The 14,056-nt window shown below is 35.1% G+C and overlaps 2 protein-coding genes across 3 annotated transcripts in view; one reads left to right on the top strand and one right to left on the bottom strand.

The window, feature by feature from the left end:
- The window catches only part of LOC148279600 (pyridoxal phosphate homeostasis protein), a 32,023-nt gene that overhangs the window by 650 nt on the left and 17,317 nt on the right, over positions 1–14,056 (top strand). The gene's annotated exons all lie outside the window — the stretch shown is intronic.
- On the bottom strand, positions 96–7,733 carry Mlc2 (myosin regulatory light chain 2). Its single transcript, XM_088229700.1, has 3 exons — positions 7,577–7,733; positions 1,655–1,873; positions 96–1,011 (listed from the first exon to the last, which is right to left on the bottom strand). The coding sequence occupies exons 1-3, from the start codon at positions 7,577–7,579 to the stop codon at positions 592–594; spliced, it is 642 nt and encodes a 213-aa protein (XP_088085826.1). The 5' UTR covers positions 7,580–7,733; the 3' UTR covers positions 96–591.

Raw genomic sequence — 14,056 nt, forward strand, 5'->3', positions numbered from 1 at the left:
AGCATTTTCTAAAAACTCTTCTAAAATAATCACTTGTTTTCAAACTAACTGGATTCGAAGTGGATTTTTATGGGTTGTCGTGGAATAAAATATCATTTTTACTTAATAATTATATTTATTTGTAAAACGATGGTATTATTTACAAAATGGCGATCTGGTGTTATTCGATCGCAAGCGTGCTAGTTTAGGTTGGTCATTCTTCTTGCCACGCAAAATGGGACATTATTTGCATACAATAATAACAAAATGGAAATAATTTAGTGATATTATAATTAGAAATAAAACAAAACGAGATAACTAGGTACCGCTGACGTGTCCATTCGATTATATAATAAATAAATATTATCCATGACTTTACATTCAAAATACACCATGGGTAAGCATCCTTTATAAAGTGAAAATAAATAATATCAAAAGATGATTTCGCGATGAAAACAGCCTGGGTCACGTCACTAAATGCAACGCATCCCGCGTTTTTTTTTATGAATCCCTCCGATGTTGCCAGGCCGCGATGTTATAGTTTTAAATTATTTTAATGCTGTTGTGAGGGACGCTTTCGGTGAGGCAATGATTATTGTTTTTAAATGTGATTTACGCCGCTTCGCCGCCATCTTCTTCTTCGGCGGAGGCGGTCAGCATGGTGATGAGCCTGGCGGTGTCGATGAATCCTTTGTCGTCGATGTCCATCTGGTCATAAGCCTCGTCGACTTCTCCGGCGGAGAACTTGTCTCCCCAGGTCATGAGGGCGTGACGCAGCCTCTCGCTGTCGATCTTTCCTTCCTCGTCGAAGGACTTGAAGGCGTTGATGACGACGTCGTCCTCATCGGAACCTCCGGCCATCCTGGCGGCGAAGAGGGTGAGCAGCTGAGTGAAGTTGATCGGTCCAGGGGCTTCGTTGACCATCTCGTCTAACTCCTTTTCTGAGGCCAGACGACCCAGAGAGTCGAAGGTGGCACGGAGATCGTTCTTGCCAATGATACCATCCTTATCGTGGTCCATTAGCTGGAACGCCTGTAAAAAAAAAAACCATTAGCTTGCTTATATCGTGATAATTATTACCTAATTTCAATCGATTTATTATTTGCCCAATATGGCGTTGACATCAAACGCCTTCAAAAATTTAGAATCAAGTAAGTGGTTGATAGAAATAACAACATGAGTAATCATCAGTAAACTAAATATATTTTCGGGTCATATAACCATAAGTCTTTTTTTTTCAATGGAAATATTTGAGTTCGCGTGATTTACCAAAATATATCCATTTTAGGGTCATTTTCAACAAGTTGTAATTAACTCACAATTAGAACATGGGAATCAAGTTGAGGTAGAGTAGGGTTCGAGCCTCGGACCTCTAATCTGTGAGTCCACACACTAGCCACAGGATCACAACCCATTTTATCATTCCTTCGTCATCCATTCGTTCAAACTTCCAACTATCTTAGCGACCTTTTCGTAATCTTATCAACTATACCTGCCTTAGATTCGCACTCTAGTCTGATTTCATCATTTGTAACCCTGGCATACATTGATTTTCCTCACATTTCCCACAGATCGCATTTGACCTCATTCACTCCGCTTTTATCCGTCATCTGCCGGTACTATACACAAGTGTTTTCGACCACTCGCATTTTGATGCATGTGGACGTTTATTTACCTCCTTGAACTCAGCGACCTGCCTCTGGGAGAACATGGAGAAGACATTGGAGCCGGTTCTCTTGGCCTTGCGGGAGCCGCGAGACGACTGCCTCTGGGAGTCTCCGGTGCTGGCGGGTGCCGCCGCTGGGGCGGGGGCGGGGGCGGCTTCTTCGGGAGCGGCGTCGGCGGGCGCGTCTTCTTTCGCCTTCTTCTTCTTGATCTTCTTATCCTTATCCGCCTGGAGAAGATACAAATAGTCATAAGCGGGAAGAAAAAACCTCATTGTGCATAAACAAGTATCATATTACTCCCGCCGTGTGGAAAATCCACTAAAAAATACATCTTCATAAGTCAAATTGGAAAAGTTGAATAAAGAAGTTCTTCTTCATTTTCTATTTTTATTTATTTATTTTTAATTTTAAAACATATAACAAGATCAAGTCATGTTATGTCTCGTCTGGTTATTTTAGTCATCGCGTGATTTTAATGTTGATTTAAATTTGCCTCCAATATATTTTTTAAGCCGTCTTATTTTTGTTTATGTAAGCGTTTTAGTTTACTGTTTGAATTGTTGAATGTTTCCCAATGCAATTTTCTGTACAATTTTTTTCGTCCTAATTTTCGTCAAGTGACAAACTGCCGTATATTCCCTTCCTTTCGTTCAACCACTTATTTTATACACAAATATGGAGCGTATTCTCAAAGTTTATTATTTAAAGGCGAGATGATGATCCCTTCTGTTTTATTAAAAAATATGTCCGATGTAAAAACTATGTCCTCGTAAAAAAGTGTTTGTGGTAAAATTGGCTACATATTTTTCCCTTTTTTTTTATAAAATGCCCCTTAATTTCTGCATTCTGCCACAAAATTTAGCAATATCGTAGAATATTATTTTTAATGAAATCATGTTGAGTAGAAGCTTTTTATCTACGATAACGTTGTGTATAAATGGCAATAAATAAAAAGGAAAACCAGTAAACACTAACAGATTAGCTAAAGCTTTGTAAATCTAAAAGTGATAAAAACACATGTGATAATTCAATTCGTTGTTTACTCATCCGGAAATTACATGTCAAATTAGAAGGACGAGACGAAACTTTAATTATTTAATTTCCTTTATTTTAACTATTCAAATTTTGAATTATGTCTATGATTATAATTACGTAAATAAGAATTATAGAAATTATGGAAAATTTATTTGTTTGCTTATAAATGGTTTATTACACATTTTTGAGACATAAGTCCCAACTCCATGGGACTAAAAGTCCTGTGTTGAGTTGGGACGAGAACACAGGCATACGAGTACATAACCATAAATATTATATAGAAAACTAAAATTTAAAGAGAGAAAAAAAAGGTGGTCATATATTCTAAAAATCATCGAGGAGTTTCCCACTCAAATCCCTCCCACTAAGTAAAATCCAGTCCTTAACTCCTCTCTTAAAAATAATAATTGTCCTTGAGAGCTTCCAAAATATTGAACACTCTCGGTGCGATAAAGGAGAGATGCCTCTGAGCGAAAGTCGTACTGGTTTTGAGTATGACATAATTCGTGCTCTGGGAAAACCTCGTACGAACATTTTACTGAAATCTCTCCTTATTGTTCATGTATTGGAATAACTGTTCTGATGGGTATAGAATAAATAAAAAACAAATTATAGAGTCGTTAATAGATAATGTGATAGACACGTGATAGACACGTGATAGATGATCAACAATCAACATAACAGCTGCAGTGAAGTTGGTGTAGATACCAATGCACCGACGTGTGCAAAAAAAAAATAAAATATTTTAATATTTCAGTAGTTTTTAAAAAGTTACCAATACATGACATAGGTAACCGAGACTAATTAGTAAATTTTCTTAAAACAAACAATTTTACTAGTTAAAAATAATTAATCAAAAATCTCTTCAATAAACAATGGAATGACAATGAAAAATGAATCCTTGTTATGTAAAAACTATACCGCCGTCTGCTATTAAAATTATGTCGATGTCATTTTAGTCAAAATGAGGAAGTTCAGTGGTTTTTTTTAAAATAATTATTTGTTAATAGACTGTTAAACTAAGTCAATTTTTTTTTTAATTTTTATATATCGTATTATCGGCGCTACGATTTTTCAAAGTTTTGTATTTCTGAAATATCTCCGCGTGTAACGTCAGAGGTTCATTTCCGCTTATTCTCATTCAGTTCTTCCTATTGGTCCAGAAGCGACAAGCAGACCGGAAATCTTCCATAGCTCTCAGATCATAGGTTGATTCACATGAACCAGTGACGTCATTTAAAGTAGTGCGTTTTTATCAAAATATTTTTTATTATTTTTTTTGTACATTTTCAAGAAACTTTGTTCTATAATTTAATGCTCTAATTTTTACCCCGCGTAAGAAAACATTTTTTGTATCCAATTTCCCGTAGGGCTGAAGTTCCTCATTTGTCTTTTAAAATTAAAGATTTCCCTGATAAATTAAGTTTTGCAATCAAGCTTGTAAGTGAAATCTAACCCAACCCTCCCAATAATAATTGTAATAATTAATTATTAATTTTGAGTGAGAAACTCTTTGATGGTTTTTCAAATATTTGAATTGGTTTTATTTTTAAAAAAGCATATATTTTTTATGGTGTTATATTGCATGTTCTATTTTATATATGATATGCCATGTATTTTTAACTTATGTTTTTGTTATATGTAGTAAATATGGTGATATTGACTATTAAAATTGTATACATATACTCGTATTCGTTTGAACTCAACACAGGACTTTGGTTTTATGAAGTTGGGACTTGTCTCAATAAATGTTAAATTAATATATTGTGAATAAGGTAAATAAATAAAATAAAATAAATTAGAATATTAAAATCGTCGTGATCGTGGAACAACGACGGATGTGACATTGACTTTCTTTTAAAATATATTTGATCTTGAAAAGATTTTAAAACGGCCTTATATTACATGTTTAAAAAAAATAAAAAATAACCCAAGTATCAATAGAAACATATTTTATGTCATTGTGTACTTGTCAAGTTATGACAAAAAGCGTCAAAAAATAAAACCGTTCTCATACAAAATTGAAAAAAATCACATGCGTCGTTCTTCTACAAGCATGACGAAATGTTTCTTTGACTCTCGATCATTTCAAGATTACAGATTACAAAAGCCTTGTTTATTTACGTTGCTTTCAAACAATAATAAATGCAACTTTTACACGGCTTTTAATCTCTGAAATACAATCATTATTATAAAATCAAAAAATCATGACCTTGATCGTAATGGCGACTAGGATCGACCAAAAGATTCTTTTAAATATACTTTATGTAGGTATACTGTTTGGTCGGCCTCGTGGTGTAATGGTCAGCGCGTTTGCCTACCATGCGAGGGGTCTCGGGTTCGATTCCCGACATGGTTGATATGAAATATTTAATTGAAAAGTGTTTTTTACACTAGAATATTTCATAGTCCCTGCACTGGTACCTGAAGCGTAAGACTGATCATCTTTTCTTCATGTTACAAAAAAATATCAATATACGCGGCGATTGGTGTACCAATGTAGTGCCCTATGCACCATTCGGTGCGGAAAGGGAATGATGAATGATGATACATTAAGTTATTATAAAACTTATTTTCATACTTATTTTGTCATTTTCAAACGAATATGAAAATAAAGAAGACTGGAGGTCCTTTTATAAACAAATGTATATTGAATAACTGTATACAGTTATACAAGCCTATATTCGTTTGAAAATTCCCATGTTATCCGATTTTTTGTTTTAAGAAAAACTGAATTTCAAGATTCAAATCAGTGTTTGATTTTAAAATTAAAATTATAATAGTGAGTTCTACAAAATAAACGCCAACTCTATTATGAATTATATTTTAAAACCCTGCAGATATTGGGGTCATTTAATAATGATTTAATTTTCATTCGATTTCTAGAAGTTAATCGAACGTTCAATAATGATCGTAACGCGATATCGGTTCGTATTGTGTTTCCTCTTTGGCAAATGTCCATATCGAGATCGGGAGCTTTTCTTGGCAAGCGGTGTAGCCATTATCCAAAATAACTTGAAGCATCACACACCGTTCGGATTCAGAGTTGGTGTCGGGGATTCAAAATAACCCGCAGCTTTGAGACATAGTTCGGATTCAACGTGTCAGCGGTAGTTTTAAATTTAGACCGGAAAGCGATTGAAGTATTTTGTTTTTTTGGCTAACGAATGTGTTTATTGCACATTGCGAGTTAGATAAGAACTTTGGCCCCGCCTACCCGATTGCATTATTTTAGGATATATATATATATTTTTAATTTTATACGATGCATTTTAAAAACTAACATCTGGCCTGATTTATTTATTACACAATAATTTTGAGTTTATTTTGTAAATTTGGATTAATGAGTAGTTATTTTATTTATTCTAATGAAAAATGTTTGTGTTGTTTTGCTTTTGGCAATAAGTAATGCAAACGATGCTATTTTAATTATCTTAACTAATAAACTAATTTCAAATTGCAAAAAAAATATTTTTCCAAAAGTCTTTCTGACACCTACGGTTCAAGTGTGTTTTAGGTAAGAATTCATAGAAATTCATTAAATCAAACAATGCATTATGTAAATATTTTTTAAAAATTCACGAATGATATTCTAAAGTTGCACCATATTTTAATAGTATTGTAGTCTATACTTAAAACATTTATTTGATAGGATATTTTTACATTTGAATATTAATTTCATAGTCCCCGGATTGGCACCTGAAGCGTCATCTTACCTTCTTGTAAGAAAAATTATCGAGATGCGCAGTGGTTGGTGTATCAATGCAGTGCCCTATGCATCATTAGGTGTGATTAGGAAAACGACGACGATGTATTATGTTTTTGTATTTTTTTAATTTCAAAACTCATCAGCTATGAACTAAACAATATTCCGGGTTTAAAAATATACGTATACAAATAACTATCCCAAGCATCAAAGGATATACTTTTGTATTTATCGAGTTGTGACGTCAGTGTCAAAAAAAAATAAACCGCTCTCATTTAAAGTTGAAGAAAATCACATGCGTCGTTGTTCTACGTTGATGAAGATTTCTTTTAATTTATTTGTTTCATTTAACACGGGCACGGCCTAAAAGCCATAAGTTCGTAAATAATATATGTGAACTATTATTAATTAATTTGAAATTAATGAATACATATATGTAAATGAATGTTTTGATTGATTCAGTGACTACGATATTTGCAGTTTGTACTATGAAAGCCTATTTAAAGTATCGTGGCTTCTCTTGTATTACGATTTCAATCATTTTCAAAATAACAGAACCCGTAAACATAATTTGAAGTCCGAAAATATGACTGACATTTTGTAATATTTTGGTTTAATTGAAATCGATTGGTACATTTTTAACAAAAAACAAATGCACACATGTTGTTTTTAGAAGTAGGACTAGAAATAATAGAGTTAGAGTTCCTTTTCAATTACACTGTCAAATCATCGTAATTCTTGTACCCAGTATCCGCAATCAATGGTGCATAGGACATTGTATCGGTATAACAATGCAGCGCATTCTTTACAGGTGATGATGCGTTTAATAATATAACGAATGAACAGTGTTATTTCCTTTCCGGGAATCAAACCCAGAAACTCAAGCATGGTAATTAAACGCGTTTACCGCAACACACGAGACACAACTTCACGAAATCATCACAAGTGCTTACGTAATATATAAAAACACTTAACTTTTGAATTCACTAAATAATTTCGATGTAATATAAAAATATTGAAAAGATAACTGTTTCTCGATAAAAGTTGGCATCACCACGATAAAAAAATGTAATGGAGTTAAAAATTCCACAAGCAGTCGAAACGATAACGCTTTGAGCAACTTTTCACTGGTTGTATTCCCCGGCGCACATAACGCTGTGTAGATGAGTGTCGGTTCTTCGCGACTTACCATTTTGTGTTATTGAAGAATGACCGTTAACCCCAGGAGTACAGCAACCGACTGGCGACTGGTGGCGAGGAGGTTTTCCAAGTTGGCTCCGTGAGACAGTCGCCCCTTCCTCTCGTTTCCCGGCCACTTCGAGACGCCTCCCGAGTCCATATTTAGTAGGAGCCAAGAGTTAATTCTGTCCCAGATTCAATCTTCTGACTTTCGCAACTGCAATCCCAGTGGACTTAAGACTCTTCATCTAAAAAATCCACATAAGTTTACAAAAATAAATGAATTTGAATACACATGTTTCACACAAAATTTAAAAGATTATTTTGGAAAAAAAACAATATGGAAGACTCTAGGCATACGACCAAAAAAGAGGTGGCACGGTAAGATAAACCCAAATCTCAAGTCTGGTCATGTCAAAAGCAGACACAACCGAAGGGCATGAATGACAAAACGTATGAATGTGGAATAGGCTAGAGATGTGTGTCAGGATAGGCGTGTGTGGCAGTTCATCCTCTCTGCCTACCCCTACGGGGAAATGGCGCGATGGTTGTAGTGGTCTAGGCATTTAGAGAGCTTAAAAATTTTGTTATTGTCTGGTTTATGCTATCAGTTCACACACTGTATAACATTCGCCGTTCCACCAACTACCATCACGCCATTTCCCCTAGGTAGAGAGGATAGATCGCCATTCCTAGCTTCTTCCGTTTTTGTTTCGTATTATCATCTCTATGATTTTTTAAGGTTTTGTAATTTTGAGGTTACTCCGCTCCGCCCGTGACGCTCCAAAGTTGTCGTCGGAGAGTTGTCCTGACTGGTGAGTTGGCTTCCCAGATACCGGAAATCTATCACAACACTTAACAACGCTAAAGTTAATCGGTCGATTCCCAAGAACTCGTGACGTAGTTAAAGTAGTTCTTTTTTTTCTAGAAACTTCGCTGCTCAATTATACTCTAATTTTTACAGAGTGTCTCTCTTCAATCCGTGCCTTATGTCTGAGGATAGTGATTACGCCTGACTCCAGGCATGGCTCGTCTGTGAACTATCTTCCTCCATCTGGAACGGCCTTGTACTCTTTTGTAAGCATTCGTCAGTAATTATTCAGTGACCAAGCCGCTCCATCTTGTCGGTTGACGTCCACGCGACCTTGTCCCTTTGACACTTTCCAGGAGAATAGTTTTCTCCAAACTACCAGAGTTCCCCCTGAAAATACGTCCAAAGAACTGTAGGATTCTTTTATCGCACATGGATGTGAGTTTTTCTCCTCCTTACCGTGTGTAAGAAATGTTTATATCCAATTTCCCGTAGTACTGAACTTCCTTATTGGCTAGAGAGCTGTAATGTGCATTGAATTTGAAATAAATAAAAGGGATAGGTTGGAGAACATTTCTGAGAAAGTAAATACAGAAATTTAGGCTTTCACAGGATAACTACCTACCATATGAAATTGATCGATTAAACCAGCTAACGATAGTCATACGCCCTGTAAATGCCTAGACTTTCATATTTCCTTCTTTTAAATGTTCTCCGTCTATGTTGTTATGTCTTAAATTAAAAAAATATATTCATGTCTTAGGACTAGTAAAAAGAAAACTGGGTTTTATAATGGCTGCCATTTTCCGTTGTAATCCGCGCAGACGCGATAATATCAAAATAGGATTCACGGTATTGTGGAAATCGTATAGGTATTATCGGGTCCCTACATTCTGTGTTTACTTTTAGAAGTTTTAAAGGTTATGTATTATGCTGAAGACAATTATTATTATGTTCAAATGCAGATTAATTTTCTAGAACAGGGTCAAAAATTCCTTTTTGATTAGGAGTTTTAGTTTTACGCGGTCTTTACTTCGAATATGAAATATTTTGTTCTTTTTAAAATAATGCTTATTTCGACCTATGGACAAATAAATATTTTATTAGTGTATTCACTAAACTTTTTGTTGATTTATTAAACTTCAAGAACAAAAATGTATGCATTTTGGTGGACTTATTGCTGAAATCAATATATTTCAACTATCTAAAAAACAGAAAGGTCAAAAAAAAAATTAAAAATTTGTACTCAAAAAAATATATAAGTATATATAAATATACATATTTATTTTCAGAATTTAGGCATTTTTTAGTGGGCAGATAGAGCTTGTACATAACGCACTTTTAGGACGAAAACAACTCAACTCAAAAATTCAACTTTTTGGGAAATTGCAAAAAAAGAATGTAAATTGTGACACCTTCGTATTCTTTCGTCGATTGTTTCGTATTTTTCAAATTCAGCACCAAATTTTGAGTTAAAAATTATACCAAAGGCATTCAGCTTTGAATCTATGAAAAAAAAGCGTAATAAAAATAAATTATTATAAGTTTAAACAGTACATTTATTTAATGAGTCATTATTAGATTGAAAAAAAACAAACAAATGCACTGATTAATAAGATAATGAGATAATTTCTATTAAGTCAGATCTGGTCACCAAACACATGTTATTATTTATTGACATGTCATTATTAAAATCGGAACGAAACAATCACAAAGCAAAATTGGTCATTTTAATATTTAAAATAATAAAGTAAAATTGCCATTTGTATCGGAATAAAATCGACTCAAGCGGCTTTCGGTCACTATATGTTTGTCTGCGTTGCGTCATTCACACAGCAATATAAACACAACACTAATAGCGTCGCTTCCATACCGACACGGAACCTAAATTCATTGAGTAACAAAGACACCGATGTAACGGTTTTGTCCTATTCCCACCCAAATGTTGCATTATTTTCAATGCGGAAAGATGGACAGTGTTCATTGAAGTCGCTTTATAATCTTAACTCATTTTAAGTTTTTTTAATATTTTTTTTTTTAGTTAAGTCGTTTTCGTTTTGAAAGTGCGATATAAACTTAAGTATAAAAATACGTGTGTTATACATACACGTTACATGATGAGAAATGTGAGATCAGATAACGAATTTGGAAGGAGACAGGAAGAGGATCCAGGAAAGAAAAGGAATAAAAAAAACGAGGGGAAGTTGGGTTCTTCTTCTTCTTCTTATCAGCCTGTTTCTCTCGACTGCTGGATAAGGGCCTCTTCCAATTTTTTCCATGTTTTTCTGTCCTGGGCATTCTGTTTCCATCCATGGCCCACGAGTTCGACGACGTCGTCACTCCATCTCCTCTGCGGTCTCCCTACTTTCCTTTTACTTTCGTTGGGTCTCCAGTTTCGTATTTAGGGGGTCCACCTATCGACTTCTTGTCTCGCCGCATGACCCGCCCACTGCCATTATTGTCTTCCCACTCTTTCTGCGATATCAGTCACCGTTGTACGGCGTCTTATCTCCTCATTCCTTATTCGGTCTATAAAGAGACGCCCGACATTTGTCTTTCCATAGATCGCTGAGTGCATTAATTTTGTAAACTCTTCTAGCAGTGAGTGACATAGTTTCAAGACCGTATGTTGCCACCGGCAGAACACAAGAGTTGTAGACTTTGTGTTTCAGCTTTCCTAACGCAGCCCAACTTAACCCGATTCGTCTAGGCAGTTCCGCGGTTGGGTTCTAAGGATGTATACTAATGTTTCAGTGTTGTTATTCTGAACCACTCTCGCAGCACTAGAAAACAGTTTTTCTCGTGTATTTTGTATGTAAATACACAAGATAATACGGCCGCAAGAGCGTTTGGAAAGCAACCCAGGTGTTTCTTAAAAATATAGCTATAAGAGGTAGCTCATTCTAAAGTCTGGCACCTTGAACACAACAGAAAATTGATGAAGAATGATTTGGTATGTCCAGGAATTTAAAGTGTCTTCTGAGAAAAGCGAAGTAGTCGACCATGTGATCATGGTTCTGATGAAAGGTAAATGAAGTTCTCAGCAAGATATTTTGGTGCGCAAGAATTTTTGAGTAAGCCTTAATAGATTGGCATTAATGAGTTAAGTTACTTAATCTAAACAGTCTTAAAATCTACATAAATTTACAAAATGTATAATTAACAAAATAAATAAATATGGCATAATCTAGGCGGAAATGGCAAGTGTGACATCGCGAGTCAAGAGAGACAACATCGCTTGCTTCTTAAATGCCTGCCCTTGCTGTAGGAACACATCCGCAGTACCGTTTAGTGAGATTTCGTTCACTGTTCTGAGGATCCTTGGCAGCGGGGAAAAGAATCCGATGTTAGTTTTATAATTTCCCACAGCAAAGACAGGATTGGTACGCAAGTTACGCCGAGGTACATTAAGGTTTATCTGAGCAAGGATATCATGGGCATCTATACAGTTAGATATTGATTTGTGCAAGAATATCAAACTAGCCAAAATCCTTCTGAATTCTAAACTAAAGATATGAAAGTACTCTAGACGATCATAATAGTTGTGTGCATATTATAAAAATCCAAAAAATACATAAAGAGACTGTTGTCAAAATAGTAGGAGAATCCTGCCCCGGAAAACCCCTTCGGATACATGGAACAGATCAACATTCAGAGCGATGTTGTAGCTCTCCCAACAGACATAACCATCGGCAAGTTGGTCTTGAATATCGGAATATGAAACAATCTTTGCTGACGCTGTCTTAGGTAATTATCAGGAACATACAAACCAATGCTTATCATAATCTCAGAGTTATCGATCATATCACGCAACAATCGATAAAAATGTGTAGTCAAATACAAATTTCTTCTAGTTTCTAAACTGTTGTAGCCATGCATACCCTGGAGAAACTCGGCCGGGTAGAGCCAAGGCTAATACTCGTACTCTCTCATGTGAAAATATTTCAGAAACTTCTTTTGGAATTTCTCTATCATAAGAGAGTACTTCAGTTCATGTGGCCCCCAAATCATTGACCCACTCTTAAGTCTACTTCGCACTAAGGAGTTGTAAAGAGTTCTCAGTACGTGGATATTTTCAAAAACCCTGGCAGTACACAGAACGAATCCTAACATCTTCAATGAAGAAGTGAGAGAGGTTGAAAGTTTATGCGCTGATTAAAACGAAGGCACTTAAGTTCGGTGCGCAAGGGTGATTGATACATGGTATTTTTTTATTTTTTTTTAATCTACCACGATGATACATGTTCTGCAAACCCTCCAGAAGATTAATAAAGTCTATATTGGCGTCATGATAACAAACAGAGAAGACTAAAGACACACCATTTTAAAAACTGAGAATCTTCCTATCGATTTCGCTCGTATAAATGTATTTTTTTACCAACATATTATAACAGAGATGTAGAACATTTTAGAGAAGGGTATATAGAAGTCTAAGCATCTACACTGCTTATGACCTGTCATTGGCTGGTTTAAATGGCCACTTTACACGCTGTGTAACATTCACCATTCTGCCTATATTCCTTCAATTCTTCCATCTTTTGATGTTTGTGAAGTTACAGAGCTGAAGCCTTTATCGATGCGGGTGATATTCATCTGATAAAATTATTTTACCTGCATACTGTCAATATTGAAAGAGTGAAACAGTTCAGGTACTTCCGGCAGTATCATCCCTGAAAATCTAGACCCCGACATTGAGATAAAATGCAGAATAGAAGCAGCCCGAACAGGATTTAACTAAATAAACAATATTATTTGTAACGACAATATAAACCTTAAGCTGAGACAACGAATGATCAATCATCAATCCCTTTTTGGCCGAGCCCGCACAATGTGTAAGGAAAAGAACTTCAAGTTTGTTTGGATAAAATATGGCCAAATATTTGTCCGAAAGAGTGAAGCCAGTCCGGTACTTCAAGTGACTTCTGAATTTGTGCTGCAAGATATTTTTTTATAATAATTTTTTATATTTTATTCTTTACTTTGTTTTGTAACTGCTTTTTCCATACTTTAATTATTAACTATCTTTCATGCAATTTCTGCCCATGTTGTTGGTTTTCTATAGATAAAAATTCAGGGCCAAAGCTCAAATAAGTATATATTATCAGAATGTAACTGGTTTGCGTTCAAAGACGAATGACTTTTATCTTAATGTGACTAATAACGACTATGATGCTATATTTATAACAGAAACGTGGCTACTCCCTAATATTCACAATTCTGAACTATTTGACGACCGTTATCAGGTTTACAGGCATGATAGAGAAGGTGACAGACGTGGTGGTGGTGTAATGATTGGATTGAAAAAAGAATACAAAGCTTTTCATCAACTTGTATGGGAATCATCAGTTGAAGACATATGGGTAACATTAACTATTAATAATAATTTTAAAATTAACTTATGCTGTGTCTATATTCCACCAGGCGTTAACCATTTATCTCATTCTGTAATCTTTCTCGACAAATTATGTGATATTAGAACTAAACATCCCAATGATGAATTTATTATAATAGGTGATTTTAATCTGCCCCAAGCCTCTTGGCATAAGAGTATCGATGGGACCATGTATATGGCAAATAGTAATCAAACTGTTACTACAGCTAAATTTTCAGATGTATTGTCGTTTACTAGTCTATCACAGTATTGCAGTATACCAAATAATAACAACAAATATCTCGATC

This window comes from Micrasema longulum, unplaced genomic scaffold (assembly GCF_059751315.1).
Source record: "Micrasema longulum isolate JH-2025_06_02 unplaced genomic scaffold, ASM5975131v1 h1tg000696l, whole genome shotgun sequence".
Taxonomy (NCBI): domain Eukaryota; kingdom Metazoa; phylum Arthropoda; class Insecta; order Trichoptera; family Brachycentridae; genus Micrasema; species Micrasema longulum.